The sequence below is a fragment of the Stylophora pistillata genome, chromosome 2, assembly GCF_964205215.1.
Source record: "Stylophora pistillata chromosome 2, jaStyPist1.2, whole genome shotgun sequence".
NCBI classification, from domain to species: domain Eukaryota; kingdom Metazoa; phylum Cnidaria; class Anthozoa; order Scleractinia; family Pocilloporidae; genus Stylophora; species Stylophora pistillata.
The window spans coordinates 39325375-39350895 of NC_142520.1; the positions used below are offsets into that span (position 1 = coordinate 39325375).

Sequence of the window (25521 nt, forward strand, 5' to 3'; positions counted from 1 at the left end):
TTCTCTATTATGGTGGCTCTATACTGTCTGCCAGACAATTCTTATAACATTAGTTGAGAGAATTAAATAATGGATCAATTGATTACCCCCTAATTAATTAATTTTTTTTATCATGTCACTTGTCTGTTTGATGCAGAGAATTCTGTTTTGGTCACTAATGGGAGTTTGTACTTAGATGGATACTGCTAACAGTTCTTGCTGGAGAGGAAGGAAACGTGATTCTATGAAGAAAATACTAATATTTATTTACTGTTTACAATTATTAATAACATATAACAACTGCATTTGTAAGAAAAATATATTACACCACAATTAAGTTGCTCAAATGCATGATTTCCTGCTTTACACTTTAACATCAGCATGCATATTCTCCAAACTGTTCTCCAAAAATTCCCAAGGTACTGCCAAGGAGAATTTATGTAACAGCATCAAGAGCTTTCTTTAGTTAGGGATCATTTTCTTTTATTTTTGTAACCTTAAGTGTGATTCAGAGGTGAATACATGATTTGTAAGGAGAAATTAGATCCCTGTCACTGTCAAGAGTCAAGCCACTTAACTTAAATATGTATACTACAAGTAGTTAGTTTCAAGGACCATGTAAAAATTTTTCACATTTTTAACAAAAGAAAAAATAGAAATATTTGTACCACAGGTCAGTAAAAATGATTGCTGTTAAATAGTAAACTTTATATATAAAAAATAGGGAAAAAAATAAATATAGGGAAAAAAAAGCTGTACATTGGGGCTAGAAATGACCTTCAATCCCCAGTCAAAGAGCCAGTTCTGAGTCTTTAGTTTGCATACAGGAATGTGATATTGGTTTTCTGATATTTAATCAGTTAATCGATTAACTATGATTCAATGTACTGGTAAAGAAAGGGATACCATACCTAAAAATTACTTTACAGAAGGAACTGGTCAGCAAATTAATTAATATTCTAGTCAGGGCTCAACACGAGCTAACTAGCCCACAGAATAGTAGAAATTCAGTTTTGGCCAGTGGTTTTTTATTTCTACTAGCCAGTTTGGCTTAAGTAAACAAAGTGAAATTGTTGTAACATCGAAGTTGTCACTAGCAACTAGGCTAGTGAGTTGAAAAGTTAGTGTTGAGCCCTGCTCGTACCTAAATCATCTGACATATCAAACAGTGTACTTGAAACTCTTCCTAAACGAGGCCAAGTTCTCAGGAACCATACATAAAGACAAGAGAACGAGTCATCAGGAACCTCATCATGACTATCTCCATTGTTAGTGGAAAAAAGATTCAGCTGTTTGGGTACATTTACATTTTCAAACCCTCATCATGTCACAATGGTTTAATTCTCAAGTTGTAAATTCCACCTGTTCAGCATAAGCGTACAACCTGTTCTAAGCAAAAGTAGTCACAGCCTTCAGGGAATATCATTCTTTGATAACCCAGAAAAGACTGCTTCCTTTTTTCATTTGTTAGCCAGTATGGTAGCTATTTTCTTGGCTACAATGTAGTTATCACAGTGAATTTAGATCCATTTGTCTCAGCAGGAGTAGTGGTGGTTTCACCATGTGTAGTGTTGTTTTGTGATTCAGATGATCCTATGTGATCCATATCCAGAGTGAGTTGCACTGAGTTTGGTAGTGAAGTCAAAGACACTCCTGGTGATACCGCAACAGCACTTGAGGACCTTGCCATAACTTCTGAAGAATCTGCTACTGAAGATGTTCCAGGTAGCGATGAAAAAGTTGAATCTTCTACCTGCAGCGTAACAATTGGAGTGCATGATACTAGACTTGCTGATGGAGTCTCTGGAAATTGTGAGTGTTCTGAACCTCTTGATTGGGGTTCATTCCCAAGTTCTGTTAGAGTTCTAGCTGAAATACTTGTTGTTGACCCTTGCCCTGATACCCTTTCTTCAGTCGGCAATGCAGGGTGTGAATTTAAGGAGGCACTCCAAGAAGCACCAGGAAGCTGACAAAGTTCTGGGTTTTCTGCTGGTGTATATGCTGGAGGTGGTTCGTCTGGCACATTCTGTCGCCTTCTGTCTTCACTGGCAGATATGCTACCAGGGTTAACAATGCCCTCTGGGTAAAGTTCTGCATAATTCTTGACATTTGGAGGAAAAGAAAATATTAGTAATGATTTTTGATATATTAAAAAGAATTTAAATACTGACATAAAATTAAGATACACTGGAGACTATGTTTCTTGTGGCTCACACTGCATCACAATTTGTTGTAGAAAAATCAGGTGACTACTAAGAATATTCCATTTTACCAATTATTTTTGTCTTACAATATATGACAAGTACTTTAAATTGCTAGTTAGTGAAAAAGTGGAAAATGAAATAACAAGACAATTTTCCTGAAATGTGCACTCAAGTTCATACAATAATTTTCATTGTGCATCCTGTGTAGAATTGGCATGTATAAAAAAAACATTACTACGACTGAGAGGTAAATCACCGTCATTACAAATGCACAACAACAAAACATTTAGACTACTCTCAACATCTTAAATCAGTTCTTCACACTGCCTGCCATACTTTTCTTACAGTTAAATCTCATAAAATTTGGAGTTAAATCAGACAACACCCTGTAATTGATATCTTTCATTTGACTTCTGATATTTCTCATTTCTGCTTGAAAAATTCCTGTTCAATCAATCCTGAGATAATGTTACAGGCAAGTCTACACGTGGAATTATATCTTCATTTGCTTGTCTGATATGAATAAACAATAAATTTCACCTTTATATGCAATAGGAAACTTACAATAGTTACTGAAGACCTTGTTGGTAAATGAAGGTTAACTCTAACTTAGATTATCTTACATGTATGTTAAATATTATTAATAGAGAAATATGGTTTTGATACCATAATTATTATACTTCAAGAAGAATTGAGAAATAACTCATCTACCTGATGGTCAAATCATACTTTTTACTCACCGGTAATTTGAACGGGGCAAAAAACTGAAGATCTGGATTTTGTAGGAAATGGCCCTGTATAGGCTGTAGAGATTGGGGTATGGTTCCTTGGAAGACAACCTCAGCCCAGTTGTGATGGCCATACCCTAACTCTGCTATGGGTAAAGTGGCAACATTTCTTTGGGAATACCGAGACAATGATGAATGACGGCTATTTGTTGCAAGTGTTACCTGCAACAAAGAGTAAAATTTTGGACCAATCAGATATTGCCTTTCTGTACTTCTTCATTAGTTCCCTTATTTGACAGAGTGCTACAACTCATTAGCAAGCTATTGAACTTCACATGCTAAAATTTCCAGCTCACTCAGACTTTTAAGTTAAGTTAATTGCTAAGTGATCATGTTACAGGAGCAATGAGAGCCTAAATATATGTTGTTCATTGATTAGCTGCCACTACTCCTTCTCACCCCTCCCCCCCCCCCCCTGTAGATAACATCATTTCAATGAAATGGACACTAATGTTCACTTTTAAGGGGAAAAAAGACACAGTAAGACTATCACAAGCCTTCTATCTTTGCAGTAAATGTATTTGGCCAGCCCCTTGATGATTGAAGTTACATTGAAGTTCTGCTTAGATACCATACTATGTACACTGTTGTTTAATGATATAATGCTCATACCTGTTCACTGCGAGCAAGGTCACGAGACACATAAACAGAGGCACAGCACAACAATACATCGCATAAATTGATGACCAAAAGAGAGCCATACACAGCCAGACCAATGCGGCCATTTTCATGTCTGTCTTCAAAATATTCTTCTGATTTGTAAAAATCTTCATGATGCTTTTTTCCAAAAGTGCCCTCCCCTTCATAGTAATCACGAGTAACACTTGACTCAAACTCAAAATGCCGTATGGCTACCGTTCCTATTACAATGCAACAAACCGACAGGAGGACTATGGCAACCAGACAAAATCCCAAGAAGCTTCCAATCTAAACAGAACAATAAGAAATACTTTAATATGGATTATTTATACACAAAATTTGCAACTATTGACAGATGGAACATTCTTGAAAGTAACATTTTCCTAAACTGCAGTGTCAACTAGCTATCAAGAACAAATAAATACATAGATAAGATAAATATATCTTGTCAACCAAGTGCGAGGGCCGTACTGGGAGAATATCGGCCTGAGGTCTTGACAGTACGGACTGAGCGCAGCGAGGTCCGTACAAAAAAGACCGAGGGCCGATATTCTTCTAGTATGGTCCCGAGCAAGCTTGGTTAATAAGAGATTTATTATACGACTGAAGTTCAAAGGGACACAAGGTATCATTCGGGACAGTGCCCGGTACAATACTGAGAGAATATTGACCGGCAATAGAGCATTTTGATTGGCTGATTTTAGTTATTGGCCCTCTGACTGACCAAGTCATGTATTAAGATAAGATAATGACTTTATTTTAAGAGGGTAGCACGTAACAGTTTAAGTACAACTGATGACCCTGTGGCCCTCTATCCCCACCCATCCCACCCCAGGGGAGGATATCCACCCCACCCCAGAGAAGGATATCCATCACACGGTAATCTCATGCGTGGGAAATTAACATCTCCTACCCCTAACCCTACAGGAGACGGGACCTCCATTTATTCGTCCCTATCCAAGAAGACTAGAATATTATTATCTAACCATTTCTTGATGTTATAGAAAGGTAGCAAATTCTTCATTTAAAGACCCTGAGTGTTGGTCCAGCCGAGGCTCGAACCCTCGACCTCCCACAACACAGTCCAGTGCTCAGTATCCATTGAGCTAACCGGGAGGCAGTTACATCACTTCATAATTTCTACAGATAATTATCACCTCCAATAATTCAAGTTCTAAAATGATAAACCGAGGAAACCCTCCTTTGGAACACTTCTATTATCTAATCAGGAAACATCTCCATTCAGGGATCCCTTGCCTAGGTCCAAAAGGTACGTGTCCCTTGAATGGAGATTGTGATTTGTTTCTAATTCTCAATGTGATACAACTGTTACATTATAAGTAACAATAATTGTTCAAATGATAACTCACAAGCCTCTTTATACCTGGTCAATTACCATTATTATGAATTTTTATTTTTCCAAAATATAGATATTTTAAATACCCGGCAAAAGTTCCTAGGCCTCAACGAACTTGCTAACCCAACCAATCCTGTCAGGATGACCTAAAAATGAATTAGAAAAATAATAAATCAATAATAATAGTAATCAATAATAATAAATCAATAATAATAATAAAATAATAGTAGTAATAATAATAAAATAATAATAATAGTAATCAATAATAATAAATCAATAATAATAATTGGAAAAATAATAAATTTTGAAAAATAAAAATGAATTAGAAAAATAAGCAAACTGTCAAAATTGACAGAACTTAAATTCAGTCCAATAATAACAAAATGCAAGATCTAAAGCTAATATTACTCTTTGCTATTTCAGGAAATAAATTTACTTGAAACCATAGCAAGAAAGGGAAATAAAGACTGTGTAACAAGTCTAATAGTTCTACCTGAAAAGTAGTCATTATTTCATTATCTTTATTATTTATCATCATTACAATTATCACTAATTAGCATTTTCATGATTACCAAAAAAGTTATAGTTATGTTTCTGTAATTATTTATTTATTTATTTGCTTTAATTGACTTAATATATCAGTCTGAAATTTGATTTTACAAAAAAATATTTTTTTTATTAACAAATTAAATGACTGGACAGAACAGGGCACTTATTTCTATTTTGAGAAGTTGCAGAAATTTGCTACGTCAAAACTTTGTCTTACAAATTATTAGTAAGATAAAGTTTTGATGTCAACAGTGACTTTAAATTTGTTTCGTGTGACATCATTTTTGATTCTGCAGTGACCATTAATCTAAAGAGAATGGAAAAGATAATTATTTTGTAAGTTAATGATTGTTTGTAAGTGGACTCCTAAATATCATGTCATTCCACTCTTATTATAATTAAACAGGGTGCAATCACCACATGCAAGATAATTACTAGCCGGAGAATGAATTTTCAAATTGTCTGTTGGTGTAACTTATTTTGCTTTCTTTTTTTTTTTTCATTATTTTAGAGGAGGTATAGAGTTGTTCAGTGATAATACTTGTCTAAACTTATTTGTGCACGATCCTCGCAGTAAAGAGCACTATTTAATAAGCAATAGTGAAAATCAGCCCTGAAAAATTTCAGGCCTGTACGGGATTCAAAGCACTGACCTCTGCGATACTAGTGCAGCACTCTACCAATTGAGCTAACAAGCCAACTGGGAGCAGGTCATCAAATTAGTCCGACATTTAAACCTGTAAGATGATAAATCAAACACAACGAATATATACTTGTCTAAACTATTGGTAAAGGCTGATAGTTTCTAAAGAAACTGTTTGGCGCTGCATCAGTGGGGGTAAAGAAATAATTTGAATATAATCAACAAAGTAGAAATGGTAAATTGGCCACCGTTACGGTTCTAAAAGCTGACGTTTCGAGCGTTAGTCCTTCATCAGAGCGAATTACTATTGGTAATTGTTAAAGAAATTACTCAACAATATATTCTCTTTGCTTTTGATAAGTAGGTGTTGAATACTCAAATGAGAATGAACAGGTATTCACCCAAAAACTGGGCTGTTATTGAAGAAAAGGGGGAAAAAGAAACTGTGGTGCTGCATTGGTGAGGGTAACATGGTAATTTGGTAGTATCAACTAAGTTGAAATTATAAATTGGCCATTTAAGAATAAACACTAGCGAGAAAAACACACAACGTTTCGATGACTCCATGTCATCATTCTCAAGTGAGAAGGGAATAAAAATGAATAGTTAATTTATACTGTACGAAGGTGGCAAACGTAAAAAGTTTAAAATTTTTATTCCCTTCTCACTTGAGAATGATGACATGGAGTCATCGAAACGTTGTGTGTTTTTCTCACTAGTGTTTATTCTTAAATGTCTAACAAAATCTAATGTCATTCGAATATAAATTGGCCACTGTAAAAAGTTAAGAAGTCCTGAAACTCCACCACCATATCAGAAATATAGGCTGCTCTTTACATAATTTAGCAATAAACATGATTAGCATCTTTAAAGTATAGTTCTAGCTTGACAACAAATGAAAAATCACATGAGTAAGCATGACTCAGCACTGTCCTGGCTACACATTTTGAAAATTTAATGATAATAGATAAGTGCTGTTACATTGATGAAAATCTTGATTTTGAAAACAGGCAAACTAACACGCAACAAGTAACAAAACAAATACACTCCAATTCACCCAATAATTTGTAAAACTTACCTGTTGTGAAACTGTAGACATACAAAGCTCTATTTTAGAAGCTTTACTCATTTACAATAACAAACATTCTCAATTGTCTTTTGTTAAAACTGCTATTGTTTGCTGTCAGAGTAAATTAACGTTTTAGCAATATTTATGGAAAAAAATAGTTTCTTATGGCTCAAACATTATTGATCTAAACGAATAAAGAATCACTATAACTATAACTATGCATATGCTCGTATATAGACAATTGATGCACCCTACTTTTAATATATTTCTAAACAAGATGCATCCAGTAAGAATTTTGACAAACAAAATTCCAAAGAATAAATACAAGCATCATAATATTAAATTCAAATATTATATATATATATATATATTAAATTTTGTTTACACTATTTTTCATTTTGTGATCTATTTATTTTTAAACTTACTTTAATTTCAAGTGTATGTTTAAGTATATAAAGAAAGGTTTTTTTTCTTATTATTATTTAAATAGAGGAAAAGGTTATCAAGTCAGACGTAAAAATCAAGCAATATTTGCGCTCATGTAAATTTCTGTCAGAACACCAAGGCAACTCTGACGTCAAGTGACATAATTATAGGTTCATGCAGAGAGAGGGCAGACAAACCGGCCACTTGCTTCTTGCCATAAGATAACGTTCTCAGGCTGGCCCGTTCTCAGCGTTCCTTTCCATTCAGTACCGCGATCTCGTATTTCTCGTCTTATTTACTGGTATACTGGGAGTTTCATATTTACGAAACTTTTGCATGAGAAAAAATCATCAAGAAAGAGCTAAATGACGCACACTTAATATCGATGGAAATAAATAGGTTTAGATTGTATAAAATTTTTGTCACGCAAGGGCAGCCAAAAAGATAACACCGGAATACGTTCGGACAAACACTCAAACACACGCGCTATCTTCTTTTCTTTAACCGCAAAAAAATTATCATACAGATAAAATGTTTCGATAACCATTTTTGTGCCGCCTAAACTTTATGACATGTTGGAAGTGAAGCCCATAAAAAGCTCCTAACAAAACCCCTTAGGTAAGCGAGAATCTAACCGTCCCAATAGATGTAACTTTCAAAGGAAATTGTACAAGTATTCAGCGGGCACAAGTTAGCCTTTTCAACTCGACGATCAGGTTATATATCAGCTTTGCGAGAGTATTGTGGTAACTAGACTTACCCAGCCTCCAAGCCAGATGCCCATTCCGTACAGTCCATTGTAATATTCTGTTACTAACATTGCAGCGAGACCTCCTATGATCGCTAAAACACCAAGTGCTAAATGGACGAAGGACAACAGGCGGAGAGACTTTGCACTGAAAGCCATCTTGTTCAACTTACGGAGTCAATCTGGCTTTCCTGTCGCTGGCTTTACAAGCCATTTCGGATATTGAGCGGAAATATCTGGTGGTTGTGCGTATGCGTCACAATTTGTAAGCATACTTTGATAGTGTCTTTCCTCGTACCAGTCTTCTGCGCGGCAGGTATCCGACCATGCTTAAAATCGCTTCCAGTGAGCTCGTTACAGAATTAATTAATCTTGTTTTAAGTTAAGGTTTGATGTTCAGCGAAAAGATAAGAAAAAAATTGAAGTCTCAACAACGTTTCGTTAAATTTATGCCGTTGCCATACAAACCGAAGAGTTCGGCGTCTAGCATACCGTTACATAGGAACACTGATGTTATGGACGCTTTCCAACACCCTGCCGACACTATTTACTCTACGGAAATGAACTGAAGAATCAAACCTAAGTGTTCTTATGAAACGATATGCCGGTTTCCGAACACTTCCATTTTTAAATTACTGTGAATGTATGAAAATCATAAATGTGAACAGCGGATTAATAAATGAATATGAGAAGGATCTTCGCAGAAATGAACAAGGCAATAGATTAGGAAAGGAATTTTAAGAATGGGCGAGTTGGTCCGAGGGCGACTTGACTGTAGGTCGCGCGGCAACTGTTGACAACGTTCGAATTTCCTGTAGAAGAAAAGTGAGCTTTATTTTAATTTTCCTTATCAGAATAACTTGAGAAAGATGGTAAATTTTGAGCTCGGTAATGACGTAGAGAAAGACTGGTATTAGACGGAGAAAAATAGTTTTTTTCTGAAATTTGCGTTGTTTATGGTTTTGATTTATTTTCTTTTGGTTTTTCTTTTTTTTTTTTTTTTGTTTTTTTTTTTTTTGTTTTATTTCTTTCATGAGACATGATTTGTGTTATTACTAGAATGTCACCTGTGTCCAAATACAGCTCCTCTAAAAGAATCTTTTTCGGCTTCTTTTCTCACTCTTCTGAAATACACGATTCAGGGTTATATTCTAGGCAATAAAATTACTCTGGATCCAAATTTTCACAGGGCAGATAAGGCAATTCTACCGACATAAATCACTATCCAGCGTATAAGTGTTGATGAAACGTTCCGCGCTATCCACCGGATAGAGATTCATATATCCAGCGGATAGCGTTGTCTACCTTGCGAACAACCGGATCAAAGCGCTTATAGAAGTGCGCGCCTTCAGACTATTCAAGAATAACGTCATATCTCGCAAAAATCTCCTGCTTCAGGTAATTACCATACGGAAGCATCATCTCTCAAAATAACCTTCGCTTGAGTTAATTTGGATGTTTGTAAAGAGGAAACCGGAAAAACTGAAGAAAATGCAGATGCTCTGATAATCACCTGAGCAATATAAAACCAAAGCATTTGGCCCCCTCCGGCACCGTAAATGTTGTGGAATAGATCAAATCCAACAAGGGTCAGAAAAAAAATATGGATTAGAAAGCAGTATAAACATCCGTTTCAAGCACTGATACAGAACTGAATCAGATATAAGCCACTAAGATATGCTTGTGTTCCTGCTCGTTAGTACCGGTTGGGACTGGTGCGACCACTGAAGTGGCTGCGTGAAGTGTGCCCATACGACCCATATCACAGATGTTGGGATGACCTCCTGGAGATTTTAAGAAACTGTTAAAAACCATAGCCAGGAAAAATAGCTAATAACAGCTTTCAAGAAAAAAAATGCGTGGTGAAAGAAAGTTAATAACATAGAAGATAGACGTGAGTGTGCTTCAATTCCTTATTGTACACTCTGATTTCTTAAGTTACTTTGGTGTTCACACCAAAGAGGGTTTTCTTATTCTAGTTATAAAAGCAATAGATAACAAAATAAAGCATTCGTGAGCTTGCAATGACGTACTAGCTACTAAAAGTATATTTATTCGTCTACATTTATCAATTGTTTCAGGTGTCAGCTGCGCGTATATCAGAATATAGTGAATCGCGCGTTCAGTTGAGTTTTGCCGTTCGCTTCGATAGCAACCCATTCTTCGCTAACGAATTCATTCATCATCTTGCGACATTTCCCTTTGCTGAGTCTTAAGATGGACCGACACTCCCTTGAATTGAGCCGTAGCATGAACAGCTATTTGTTTGGGTGTTCTTTCATAAGACTTGCGATATTAGGCACTTATGGAGTTTGGAGAACACTCAATACACTTAGAGCTGTTCTCGGCTGCACTTAAAATGACTCTTACACACCTTATCCTCCAAACGTCGCCTTCTCTTAATATTAGGGACCTTACGCAATCAGGAAGGCAACACCAAGGAAGACTTCGATTAAAAAAAATGAATTTCTACTCTTAGTTAGAATTTCAAAAATGGTTGCAGGAGCTTACTGTCACAGCTCAACTTCAGCATGACGTATAAAAGTAGCGTTGAGTTCCAAATGGAAATTAAAATAATTTGCCGTCGCGGTTTCGGTTCGCAGACGACGCAAATTTTGGCAATTTCACGTTGTGGTTTTGCATAGGACGGCTACGAAATGTACAAAGTTTCAAAACGCACGTGCTGAGCTATTGTTCTGCCAATTAGATCTCTTGTTTTTTCGTCCTCGTTGCCGTCGCCGTCGTGGTTGCTTAAGTCCCTAATATCTTGATGAACGAACCCTGTCGACGTCACGTAAAGCAATTGTTACATGAGGATGAATAGATATAAATTCCTTTATTAATCAATGCTGCAAGGATGTGATGCTTTATTTAATATCATAATTCAGTTCTTTTTCATTAAAATCAAAGTTAATTACAGTGTCCCTAAATTCAGTTGAAAAGACAATTCTGTTTTAATCAACCTATACTTTTTCAAGGAGAGGAGGAGGGAAAAACTAGGCCACGGTAGACTACAGTCTGTCATTTCTAGTAATTAGGAGGTACGTCTCTGAGTCGAGTCCAGTACAAACTCATATGTAAACTTTTATCAATACAAATCAACACTTTAAATACTATTTGCCTTTCATTCATTAGTCACGACAAACGCCCTTGAGCAAATTTCCCTATTAGATGAAAATTCATAATAGATAGATACACACAGAGCCTGTTTAAACGTATCAACATAAATAAACGTTTCAAGCGGAAAGAATATTAGAGATGTCACCAGCATAACAAGTTTGTACACATCTCAACAAACATAACTGCTGTTCTCCTCAAATCCCCGTTTATAAAGCGATGATAATTAAAAATTCAAAATATCGCGACGATATGATATTAATACAACCACTGCTTGTAACACAGCAGTCAAACGTTGGGTATGCGCAATTTTGGCCGAGTTCTGGCGCAACAGACACTGGGAAAGCGTGTCAAATGACCGAAAAAGTGATTGAAACGTTCACAGAAATCTTTCACAACAAAACAAAAGTAGTAAATAGAAAACTCAGGACTTTTCGAACTCAAACGTTATTTCATGAAGTGTATTCTGATTATTTAACGGTTTGTTTGAAGCTTTAACAAAAGAAACTGCGTGTTTTCAAAACACCGTGATAAACTAGCTTGTATGGTTATTTTTTCACACCTGTAAGTCTAAATAGCTCTGATGGCCTTAAAGCACGACGTCAAGCCACCGCAGCTTTGGCACATGCGCAAACGTTTGACCCCTATGTTGTTGACAACAGCATGCGCAGCTGAGTTGCTCGCTTACCAGCCGCTGATCAAGAATCGAGCCCTCGCTCCTCGCCTGAGTAGATCTGATCAAAGAACGGACTCGAGAAAACTGTGGAAATCTAGCCTTAGAATCAAACAGTTTCAAAATATTCAACCGAAATGTTGTGAAATTCCATGACTTTTAAAAGAGCTAACGTCAGTTTAAAGGTGATCAAATGATATTTGATTAGTGACTATTCAACATTTGTCGAGACTTTCTCGAATTAATTCTTGTTTCACTCCTTTAGATCTAATCTCACCCTGAAGAGGAAAACTTTACTTTTTTACGACACATTCTGTTTATCGATAACATGTCAATTAGTTTACTTATACACCGTTTTAGCGCTAACATTATCATTCTTATTTACAATGCAAATGTTCTGAGCTCAGCTCAAGCAAGATTACTTTTTCAAACAAAGAGTTTTCTCCGCATCTTCCATACAAATCAAAGACAAGGGTAATCTTTTTAGAGATGGCCTCTGTCTGGAGTCGTTCGTCAACTTTCTGGAATCCTCCTGATAACTGCACTGGTTATTTGGCGATCATACCTTCAAAAGTTCAAAATGAAATAAGCATTTATTCCTTGTTTCATCATTGCTGATCACCTACGTTTGTAAAATGAGCAGGATTTATAAGTTTTGCGGATAAGCATAGTTGGCCCAAAAATAAAAGGCGCAGAGTTTTTAATTTTTTTTTTCTCAATAAATTAAGTGGATTCATGAATTTGGCATTGATCGCGGATCGCCTGAATGATTTGGCCCAAATTCCGGACTTTGGACTTCCAAGGGTTTGGATTTCAAATGGGATTGTTAGCTTTCGATCGGTTTCAGTCAGCTTTGTTGTTGCTGCTTTTGTCAATTGTCATTGTCCAATAGGAGGCAGTTTTGGGAATCTTCCATTTACAAAGCTAATAGCCCATTTCCAAATTGCCTTTAGCCTCTTTTTCAAAGCGAGTCCTGGTGCTCATCCTATGGTAATAAGTTATCATTCTCATTTTCATACGTATGGTTGAGCATCAGGCCTCGTTTTGAAAAAGAGGCCAAACGTAATTCGGAAATGGCCCATTGCTTGGTTCTTCATTGTCATTGTGATGAGATGGTAACATAAAGACATACATTCCGGCATGCACCACGCAATGCACCTACTCCACGGACAGTTTCAATCGACGTGAATCTAGAATTGATCTGAAACAAAGTCAGATCGACGGAACGGAACTTCGAGTAGCAAAGATCGGCTGGTTGCCATTTGGATCAACAACCGAATTTAATTTCGTGCTTATTAGGTATAGTTTTTCTGCTATGGAGTACCGAAAATCATGGCTTACCTCCAATATGTTCTTTGCGTTGACCGGAATAAGTTCCACATGAAGAAAAAAAATAATAAAGAAAACAAGTTTTAGAAAGTTGTACAATCATTACGATTTCGAAACAGGTATAAAGGAAATCTGTTATTGGTTTCAAATTTAAGGTGAAGTTTGACTTCGTTGTGGGAGCAAAGTGCAAGAGGAGTAGTCATAATTGAAACTTAAACTATAGGAAACATAAAACGCTATATAATTTACAGGACTGCAAAGCTCTCTGATTCCATGAACTATATCACATTGAAGGTCTTGTATGAAAGTGTTTGGTTTGCTTTTAAGTTCAGAATTGGATGATAACTATTTGAACAAAGTAGGTAAGTTTGTAAACAGACTGTGGTGCTGTATTAGAGGGGGGGTGTTATTACAAAACGATTTGGTCTCATCAACGGAGTTGTCAATGTATATCGGCCACCACTTAGAGTTTCTAAAGTTGATATCCCGAGCATGCGCCATGCATTTGTCAGAGCGACCGGCTTACAAGACAAAGGAAACCGCTCGAACTGATAAAACCAAACCATCTTGTTGACTACTTGGTTTGAATAGAATTTAATTCCACTCTAAGTGTGAAGGAGCGAAGCAAACATGGAAAGTAAAGTAGGTCGACCATTCTTATCTTGCTGAAGGTTTCTGCGGAAGCCGAATTGTGAGTGGTATTCACGAGGTTGTGTTTGTTTAGTTAGATAATTTGGTTGTATCAACTAAGTTGAAATTGTAAATTGGCCACCGTAACGAATAAAAAACCTGACGTTTCGAGCGATAGCCCCTCGCTCTGACGAAGGCCTAACGCTCGAAACGTCAGCTTTTTTATTCGTTACGGTGGCTAATTTACAATTTTAACTTAGTTTATATAACCAAATTACCTTGTTATCCCCACCGACGCAGCACCACAGTTTCTTTAGAAACTTTCAGCCTTTATTCATTTGTTTAGTTAGAGTGTGCACCTGGGCAGCCTGCTTGGTGAGGTCCTGCAGCTGGTGTCTTCCCATCAGGGCAGCAACCGTACGTGGTAGCTGCGCATGTGTTGGCCACAGCATAGGCTATTGTAGAGGGTGCTAAGGATTTGAACAGAGAAATTAATAAATATTTCCAGCGATACTAGATATGTTGAGGTTAACGTCCCTGATTTGTTCAATTTATAATTAACAGTTATTCACCGAAGGCGAGGTGAATATCGCGTCGAATAATCCCCGAGACGAAGTCGAGGGGATTATTCGACAATATTTACGGAACCTGAGGCGAATAATTGTTTTAGTATAAATTCAGAGCTGAACAACAGAGAAATTTCTAAAATCATAACATTTTAGTAACATTTATTAACATTTTATTTTAACGTTTTATATAAACCGCGTGGAGCGGTTTACATAGCGTCATATAAGGAACCGCTCGACCAATCAGATCGCTGGAAACTCTTTGCTCAGCTCTGAAATTATACTAATGGAAAATATGGCAATCCTCAACTTCTTGAAATTGGATCTCATCTCTGAATTTATATAGGTTTTATAGCCATCTTGACTGGCACAGGAAAAAGTGATGATTGGGTGGTTTTTCGCTTTCCGGATTTAAAAGGCTCGTAAGGTTGTGTTTAAAAAGCAATGGCTGATTAGAGGCATTTGAGTGCATTTCGCTTGAGTGAACCAAAACCAAAGCTGTCACAAAAGGTCACAAAAGCCCATCAGAATAAAGGTTAGTACCACTAGGAGCCAATAACGACTTAAAGTAAAAAAAGGCAAACCGCCTAAAGCGATTGTGATTGTTTTTTGTTTCTTCGTTTTACATCAGATTGGTCGCGACAACCTCGTCCCAGGTCCCTTTCTCCCCAATTAAGGGAAAAGTCCCTGGAAACGAGTTTGATTGGTTCGAGAGGTAGCTAAGGGGTTTTATTGCCAATCAAAGAACATTTCACTCCAAAACCCAAGATTACTTTCTATAGCACAGAAATTTTCTCTGTGATAATGGTATGAAGAACTCAGTATTTAGGAGTTTCTGCTCTCATAGTATGATAATGGAATAGAAGTGCTAGCCTTTGGTCTCAAAGGTAGAATAAAAAAAAAAGTGTTCCTACTTTCACAGTTGATTCCCGTCCAATGCATGGGACAGTGACATTCATAAGATGCTCCCTTTGCTATACAAACTCCTCCGTGCTCACATGGATTCGGATGACAGTGGTCTTCATCTACAGAAATAAAGAAAACGGATGATTGTTTGAATTTCTCGGCCCTCTTTTCGTGTACTTCTTGCACCTCATTTCCGCCAGGTAGCCATTCAATGTTGTCAGTTTGTCTGTCCGCAAGATCGTCCTTTTTTTTTTTTTTTTCCCCTCGTCAACCAAGATTTCAAAAGACTAACCTTCACAGGTGAGTCCAGTCCACCCAGACGAACAGGAACAGGTGAAGTCTTCGCCGTCGATATCACAGACGCCACCATGGTGACAGGGATTAGGATGACAGTTGTCACGCTCTACAGAAGGGAATGCATTGCAGATCTTATCAGTCTTTAAATCACGTATGCTGACCTTTGAAAGGTCTTTTCTTCTTTTGAAAACAGATGTTTTTCTGAGGCTCGTAAAGTAAAGACCTGGGCCCTGCTGTTCAAAGAGCAGATAACGAAATAACGAAATACAATGGATAACTCGCTATTCAGCGGATAAGTGTTACCAAACGGTTCTGCGCTTTCCACCGAATAGAGATTTATTCAGTGGACAGCGTTATCCACCCTTCGAACAACCGGGGCTTGGCATAAAGTTAAGGTTGAGATATAACTATCATGCATGCGCCACTTCGTTATTATGGCAAATCTTGGATGTTATTTGAACCTTATTACCTGCACAGTTGATCCCTTTGTAGCCTGGTTGGCATGTACAAGTATAACCACCACTGTTCTCAAAACAGGTGCCGCCATTTTGACATGGGTTGGAATGACACTTCAACTCCTCTAAAATGTGGGGGAAATCGAACAAAGATTTAATGTCCTGCAGAGTTACAGGAAAAAACAAAAATTTTTAATATATCTTGATTGATGTCTTGCCCAAGGGAAGAAGTGTTTCCAACATTTCAATCCGGAGGCTCGACTTTGTCGACATCTCACGCATGCGCCTTTCAAGAACACGGCCACATGGATCTCTGCTCCTCAGGTCCCAAAAGGCTTTAAGTAATCGTAAAGCTAGCTCTGGTTTAATTTCCCTTCAAAGCACTAACACATACTGACCTTCACAATTGAAACCTCTAAATCCATCTGGACACTGACATTTGTATGTCCCGGTGATTTCCTGATAACATGATCCACCATTTTGACAAGGAAGCGAGTGACATCTATCCGGCTCTGTTACACAATCGAGTTTATTAATTTTAGACCGGCTATCTACTGACCAATAAATTTCGAGAGAGACGAGAGAGACTTAAAGTTGGTGGGCGGGGCTGGGGCCCGTTGCTCGAAAGTCCCGGTAACTTAACGGGCCCGAAGCCATCTTTAGAAATAAAAATTTAAAGGATGGGAAAGCAGGTTATGACATCCAAACCAGTCCGTTTGTTTCTTTAGCTGATAGTTTTATTGTATCATTTTCAAAACTTTTGAAATTTCCATCTTGAATGGAAACAGAATAGCTTTACGGGCCCGTTAAGTTAGCGGGACTTTCGAGAAACGGGTCCCTGGTCTGTGGGTCGAGAGGTTTGTTAATAATTGTCTGGATCATTACGTTCTGTTCAAGCGCAAGACACTTTACTCTCACTATCATCAGTCCCTCCCCATCCTAGATTATAAATGAGTGCCCGTGCGCTCTCAGAGAAACCTAGCAACAGGCAAGGGTAACCTTCGATAGACCAGTTCTGCCAGAGACACAGTAATAGCAATAATCCATATCCCTTTGCTCTAAGAAAAATAAAGGCACATATAAGCTTCCAGCCTCATGGGTCGCCCAACTGGTAAGGTTACTGTGCTTCACTAGATAAAGAAAGATGGCCAGATAAAAAGTGAGATACTTTAGTCGATATTCCTTCATCTACTTGTCGACTCACCCTGACAATTTATTCCTCGAAATCCTTCAACACAAAGACAGTGGTATGAACTTCCTAACGTAGAACACGTGCCACCATTTATGCATGGATTTGATTCACACAGGTTAATCTCCTCTGCAAATGACAAAAAGAGACTAAAAATGGTTCTTGTTTTTGTTGTGCAGAGTTAGCAGTTAAAAATGTCGAACAGTCTTTGATATTTTAGGAGAATATCCGGTTAGCCAACCTTCACAATCCTTGCCCCTATATCCATGTAAACATTCACACTTGTAATCTTCGTCCTCTATAAGTTCTCTACAGACTCCACTGTTCTGGCACGGGTTAGGCTCGCACTTTTTCTCGCCTGAAGAGGATAAAACAACGACATTATGAAGATGTAACTGCGTGTATGAAAATCGTTCATAACCTCATTTTCATTCGTCCATCCGCCAGTGCTACATTACTCTACCAATAAGTTGTTCTCATTAAAGATACGACAACAAACCAAGCTGCGTCCAGAGATAACTTACTTTCGCAGTTCTTTCCTCGGAAACCATGTGCACAAACACATTTATAAATGTTAGGTCCTTGATTGAGACATGAGCCACCATTAAGACATGGGTTAGAGTCGCATACTGACACCATTGCTGAAAGAGAAACGTGTACAAATCGGTGCCTGTCTTGTTTGGGCAACAGAGCATTTCAGTAAGGAGCTATCATTTCCTGTTGCAGCAGTCAGAATCTCTAAGGAAATGATCGACTGTTAAACCTCGTGTAACCTGCGATGTTTTAGTTTGGCCTTGCTTACGGAAGATGAAATAACAGGACAAGGGTGTGATCACGAGCTAAGCCACTCATGAAAAGCAACTTTCAAGACTCTCGTTGACTAATATATGGATAAAGGCTGATAGTTTCTATAAAAACTGTTTGGGGCTGCGTCGGTGGGGGTAACGAAATCATTTGGATATATCAACAAAGTTGAAATGGTAAATTGGCCACCGTAACGATTACAAAAGCTGACGTTTCGAGCGTTAGCTCTTCGTCGGAGCGAAGGGTGTATCATATATGGATAAACCGAGAGAGATAACCTTTGCCATCGGTTGTCGTTTGTCTTTTCCGAGACATGTCAGTACTTAGTCATGCTTTTATGTTAAACAATGGAAGCTGTGAGAAACAAACTGAAATTGTGTTACCGACTCACTTTTAGCTGCACTTACTTTCACAGTTTATTCCTGAAAATCCCGCCAAACACGAACACGTGTACGAATTGTGATTGTCGAAACATGTTCCTCCATTTCTGCATGGATTGCTTCGACATTTGCTTTCAACTGGAAGAAAAGTTTTAGAAGGGAATACCATCTCGTTAATAATCGAGACAAAACATATTACAAGTCAACCAACCAACTTACTTACTCACTCATTCAGTTATTTTAAAGCTAACTTGTCGATATGGATGGTAAATGAACAGAAAAAAAAAACAATGATTTTTCTCCTTCTGCTTTTTTTAGAATTTCGCACTCGTCCAAATTTATTTGTGATCATGTTTCCAGATAAAACAAAATGATCGCTTCATTTGCACATTGCTCTCTATAAAACCAAAGATCATATCCTTCATCAACTGAAGCGAGTAATGCTAATTATTAAAAACTAGATCATTGGATAATGCAATTCAAGACTTTTTATTGGCTTAGCCATTATGGTATATCAGCCAATATACCATAATCTACAAATATGGCAAGCGTACGTGTCAGCTTAAAATTAAAAGGGAGCTAAAGATTTAATAAAATTTAATAATTTAATTTAACGTTTTTAATAAAACAATTATTCCACTCGTGCTTGTTGGATATGAGATGATTATAGCCAACTCGGCGCTACGCGCCTCGTTGGCTATCTATCATCTCATATCCAACGCGCGCTCGTGGAATAATTGTTAATTAGACTGCAGCAATTTCGAAGACTAAAGTACAAAAATGTAGTTGCAACGCTACTTACCTAAAACTACCATCAACTCTAAAGGAAGGGAAAGCAGCCCCAGAGGAAATTGGCTAAAGCACGTTATATTCAGGGTTATTTCATTTCAGTTTCTTCGACATGCCTCTGCTTCTTTAGCTAGCTGGGATTACTTCAGCAACAAAGTCACACTCACAATGCTAATGAGTTAATATACAATTAATTCAGTGCAGGGATTCCGCTAAATAATAAACAGCGCTACTCACTTTCACAAGCGGAGCCGCTGAATCCCTCTACGCACAGGCAACTGTGAGATCCCATTACCTCCATACATGTCCCTCCATTCAGACATGGGTTTAGGAAGCAAAGGTTCTCCACTAAAAACAACGAGTACAAATTACATCAGGAACTTCTTCCTAAAGCAAAATCTAAGGATTAAAGGGGAAACAAGTAAAAATGTCCAAATTTGATTCAGTCTGATATCTGAAAGGAAAATGTAATGTTTCCTCTGATTACATACGCGACAACTTGAATGTCGTCTCCTGATTTTCTTAGAAACGAATGCTTCAATAGGTTTTATACAATAAGCCGAATAAAGGAGCAGTTTGATTGATCATCACTTATGATCCATTGGAGGACATATGCACGGGTGAAATCTCCATTTAAAACATTTTTCTCTTTTTTTTTTTATCTCATACAACACAAGTAGACTTAACAAATGGTAAACACCACAGCGTACACTATTGAGTTATGGATGCACGCGGGAGGTTGCTAAGCACGAAAGAAGCGTAAGAGTCGCTCGAGGCGATAGCCGAGAGCGACTCTAGCTTCTTGAGTGCTAGCAAACCTCCCAAGTGCATCCATAACTCAATAGTGTACGCTGTGGTGTTTACCATTTGTTTTATAACATAACATTAACACATTGTAGCTAAAGAGTTCCCTTTTATTTAACAAATCTTACGTGACCAGACAAAAACAAGCGCGCGCGGAAAAATAGTCTTTGCATTTGCTCACGTCAGCAGCGTACACCCATGGGCAAATGGGGGACGCTAAATTGACCAATCAGAGCGCGCGCTTTACTTTGGTTATGTTATAATCCAAGTTGTCGCGGGTCTGTATAGTAAGAGTTCACAGAAGACGTCAAAGTGTGGTATGAGCATCAGAGAACATTTTTTATTTTGTTCACTTTATGTGTGATATGTTACGGGAAAAAAAAGCACGGAACATAGAATTTATTGTTAGTGTTGTTGTTGTTGTTGTTCATTATTATTTTACAGAACATCACAAGCAAATTTACACAACCCGCATATAGCATTATTTGTTCAGTTGAGCGAAATAAATGATTTCCGCATTGCAAGCTCTTGTAAAAGTTTTCCACATGAAATAAAGTTAACATCAGTTAACCTCTTATAGAACGCTCATGGAGTTACTCGCTAAAGATAAAAACACTCACCTTGACATGTAGGTCCTTTGTACTCCGCTGGACAAGAACACTCGAATCCATCATCCATTTCGGTGCACGTACCGCCATTTCTACATGGATTTGGTTGACATTTATTTTTATCTACGATAAATTGAGGTGATATAATATTAGCAAGTAGTTTTCCTATTCGTTTTTTAATGAATATTACGTGGGGGAATGGCTGCTCAATGGATATCAGGCTAGCTTTTAGACGTGATGAGATGGTAAAGTCTGTTTACGAGCCTAGTGACCCATTAGGCCGGTGCTTAACTCCGGTTTCTGTAGCATGAAGCGACTACGAGTATTTCTACTCCCCCCTGGATGGGATGCCAGTCCATCGCAGGGTTACCCCTGGCATTAAATTGCCGGTACCCATTTATACACCTGGGTGAAGAGAGGCACTGTGAGAGTAAAGTGTCTTGCTTAAGAACACAACACAATGTCCCGGCCGGGGCACGAACCCGGACCACTCGATCCGGAGTCGAGCGCACCAACCATGAGGCCACTGCGCCTCCACAGACGCGATGAGATGCTATATCAAAATTGCTCGTCAAGCTAGTAAAGTAATTCCCACGGAAAAGAGTCGTCATGCATAAGTTTCTTTAAGCTTCAAGTAAAAAAGGAACCTTAAATTTGTCCATAATCCCCGGGTCCTAAAATTCATTTAGTGACGTAAGCACCTATAATAGATATGACGCAAAACCCTTGGCTAGGAAAGAAAACAGGAAAAAAAAAATGTTTCAAATTTTGTGATCGCGTGATACCGCAATTCTGAAATCCACCAGCTGCATTATGGGATTTGTTAACCGCGTCACTGCGGATCCCTAGCGGAAGGCCCACAATGCATTAAATGTGCGTCTGAAAATCCTTGTTGTGGAGTTGAATCGGAGCATATATACGAAGAACTAGTAATTGCATCTATTCTCAAGCGTTTCCTTATTTGATGAGATTCAATAAAATGAAAAAAGTAAAAAAAAAAAACAAAAACAAAAGCGCATGAAATATGAGTTGATCAAAGAGTGAATAGAACCTTCGCAGTTCATTCCCTTGTATCCTTCCATACAGGTGCAAATGTAAGCGCCATTAGCTTCTGTGCAGATTCCTCCATTACGACAGGGATTTGGATGGCACTTGTTCTCCTCTGAGATAACAAAAGGAAAAGTCATCAGCCAAGAGTTATCAGCAGCACTCAGAAACAGTGTACTTTGATCAACAAAGCATTTAAAGAGGTTAAAGGTAAGTGAACCAGATGTAATCCTTGTGAGATAAAATGTTAATTAACAACATGAATAAGACTGCTAAAGCCATTTTGGACGTTCTAAACTAATGTGCCTGACAACAAAGCCGTGTATACTTCATCGTCAAAAGAGAAACATTCCTACCTTCGCAATCAGTTCCTTTGAAACCAGGAGTGCACATGCATTCATAACCGTCCTTTACCTCGTTACACGTGGCTCCATTTTGGCACGGGTTCGGATTGCAGTGACGCTCTGTTAAGATTCAAGTCAACCGAATTGAGTCTTTCTGATGGTAGCAACAGAAAGCCCTCAGGTCAATACATGCAATATGCATTCTCTATTGACCTCTCCGCTCATCAACGCTGCGGGCATATTAGGCAAATTAACACACTTTCACTAAACAAACACAGTAAATCACGGATATGTTACGTAATACGTCACGTGATATGTTACGGACATATTAGGCAAATTAGCACACTTTCACTTAACAAACAGTAAATCACGGATATGTTACGTGATATGTCACGTGATATGTTACGGACATATTAGGCAAATTAACACACTTTCACTAAACAAACACAGTAAATCACGGATATGTTACGTGATATGTTACGTGATATGTTACGTGATATGTTACGTAATATGTCACGTGATATGTTACGGACATATTAGGCAAGTTAACACACTTTCACTAAACAAACACAGTAAATCACGGATATGTTACGTGATATGATACGTGATATGTCACGTGATATGTTACGGACATATTAGACAAATTAGCACACTTTCACTAAACAAACACAGTAAATCACGGATATGTTACGTGATATGTCACGTGATATGTAACGGACATATTAGGGAAATTAGCACACTTTCACTAAACAAACACAGTAAGTCACCGGCACTTCAAAAGCAAACAATATAAGAAATGTCTTGTAAAGACGAGGGGCCCTTGAGAGAAAAACAAAATTCTCAAAATGAAAGGATTTTTATGTTAAAGCTCTTTTCGATGCCCTAATTCAGTTTAGCATGGTATGTCTTTAACATGAGAGTTATAGTATATGCAAATGCTTTACTCGCACAAAAAGACAATCTCACGCTTGTCATCGGGACAATTACGCACGATCAGCCGCAAATGGAAACCTGTTCATACCTAAGCTATCTTCTAAGACTGGACAAAGATCTTTCCAATACAGAGGAGTACACGCTTGGAACAGTTTATCTGTAGCAGCTAGAGACTATAGCCTAGAACAGTTTAAAAAATATGTAGCTGGAACTGTTTGTAAATAATATATTCTTCCTGTAATTTTAAATTTTTAATCTTCCATCAGTCTTTAAGTCTTAGGAAACTTTAGTAATGTAGATAGAGGACCACCCTAATTAACTTAGTGCTAGCTGGTGATATCATCTGTAAATATTGTTTTTATTATTATTATTATTATTATATTATTATTATTATTATTATTATTATTATTATTATTATGATCTCTGCTCTCTCCTATTGAACCGAAACCATATCAAGTTGCAGGGGGTTGATCGTTTAAATGGATGCAATTTTATTCCTACATGCCATTGTTACTGGCATTTGTCGTATTGTCAGACCACCAAATGTTCTCCGCTGCTTCATACGAAATTCACAGGTATTAAGTGTTCCAATAAAAAGCTGATTGTTTGACCTGAGTAGCATTGGCATTTACTTTTAAGCAATGCAAAAGTGAACTGAAAGGTCGATCTGATGTGTTTTCTGAATAACTTTTTAACAACCTAAAAGCCGGCACTATGAACTGATTAAAATCCTGCCCTTAGATTTGAACAGGACAATATTAATACTGAAGTGGCTAGAGGGCTTAATTCAGTTTGATTTTCTTCTCTTCCTTTATTAAAGGGCCAAAACCAACATCAAAGTCTGTAAACTACTGAAATTATTCAAATATTGCCGATTAACTTTATCACGCTTTACAGACCGACGATCTTAGGTGTCAGTTTGATTGCCACCTTTAACTGGTTTCACAATTGATGAATCTTCATGCGAGCAGCCAAGGGGCGAAACCAATGACTACAGTAAATATGAAACCTACCTTCTTCTTCTTCGTCTTCGTCGCCATACATTTGTGCCATTGCATCGTAAAAAGGGGAATGTGAACGGTGCATCCCACCGAAGAATCCCCGACCAAAAAACGGGTTATACGGTATCGGCATTGGTGGTCTAGGAATACGAGTTGTTACGATCGTTCTCTGGGTCATGGGTGGCGGACGCATAAACATATACGAGTGACCGAAAGCATGTGAAGGGCGCATTATAAACTGTCTTTTTCTCTCTCTGTTGTCATTTTTCAAAGGTGAAAGAGTCTGCTTTTTCTTCAGTGACTTATTGACCCGTGTTTTTCTATGTTGTCCTTTTGAAGAGTCGTGTAATTCAAGCTTTGTTTGTTTCCTTTTTAGTCCGTCTTGTTGTGTCTTTCCCCTTCTTTCCTTCAGCTTTCTTAAGTTGGATCCTTGTTCGTCCGCTGGTCTGGCGGCGATTTCCCTTAATAAAAAAACAAATAATGCAGTTCCCAAGAAAATTCTTGCTATCCGCGGCCTCATTTTAAACGGTTTTCTAAGAGGAAAATTCTCGCAATAGAATTCTTGATTAAGGTCATACCTTTCTGTTTACGTACAAGAACAAACAAATTCTGATTTGCAATTGGCCACCATGAACTTTACTTGTTAATCAATTTAGGTCAATGGTTTCGATTCATAAATAAATTATTGGTTTAGGCTTGGTTTGAGATAAGCAAACAGACTAGCCACCTACATTTTCCCCTTTTTACTTTAGACATAAGTAAGCTTAATTTAAAATAATACAGTTTTTTATCTACCTCTTAGAGAATTACACAGAGATATTTCTTATAGGTACAGTTTGCCAATTGGAAGATGCCAATTGAGTTTTGAAACATTTCCAGTGTTCCGAGAATGCACTTCTTGAAGAGCGCAATTAACTTTGAATAGAGGTCGATCAAGATGTAACATCTCCGAACTGATGCGGAGGGATGGGGTTTCACCCTTGACCCTATTTATCAGGACAGTTGCTATATATAACTAAAGATTTCATTAAAACTCGTTGAGAAAAACGCGCTTTATGACTGTCTTAATTGTTTTGTTTTGCTTTTTTCTGTCGTACATGCACTAATTTCACAGTCACATTTCCCGGAATATGTCTTAGAAATAGTTGGCGAGCGGAGGTTTTAAGCCATGTGGAGACTTGTAGGCCTAAGGGAAGAATTATGAACTACGTTGAACGTTCTAAGCTTCAAGTTTGACTAACTTGTTT

At 37.7% G+C, this 25521-nt stretch overlaps 2 protein-coding genes across 2 annotated transcripts; both read right to left on the reverse strand.

Moving 5' to 3' along the window:
• Positions 1-219: 219 nt before the first annotated feature.
• LOC111343368 (uncharacterized) lies at positions 220-8679 on the reverse strand. Its single transcript, XM_088751193.1, has 5 exons — positions 8415-8679; positions 5054-5113; positions 3584-3898; positions 2924-3133; positions 220-2080 (listed from the first exon to the last, which is right to left on the reverse strand). The coding sequence occupies exons 1-5, from the start codon at positions 8559-8561 to the stop codon at positions 1475-1477; spliced, it is 1338 nt and encodes a 445-aa protein (XP_088607319.1). The 5' UTR covers positions 8562-8679; the 3' UTR covers positions 220-1474.
• Positions 8680-11219: 2540 nt separating this feature from the next.
• LOC111319320 (uncharacterized) lies at positions 11220-24855 on the reverse strand. Its single transcript, XM_088751156.1, has 16 exons — positions 24287-24855; positions 22353-22460; positions 22001-22111; positions 20962-21072; positions 19775-19885; positions 18776-18886; positions 18089-18205; positions 17806-17922; positions 17580-17693; positions 16774-16887; positions 16390-16500; positions 15916-16026; positions 15632-15742; positions 14511-14621; positions 13534-13545; positions 11220-12757 (listed from the first exon to the last, which is right to left on the reverse strand). The coding sequence occupies exons 1-16, from the start codon at positions 24792-24794 to the stop codon at positions 12741-12743; spliced, it is 1995 nt and encodes a 664-aa protein (XP_088607282.1). The 5' UTR covers positions 24795-24855; the 3' UTR covers positions 11220-12740.
• Between the last annotated feature and the right edge of the window lie 666 nt (positions 24856-25521).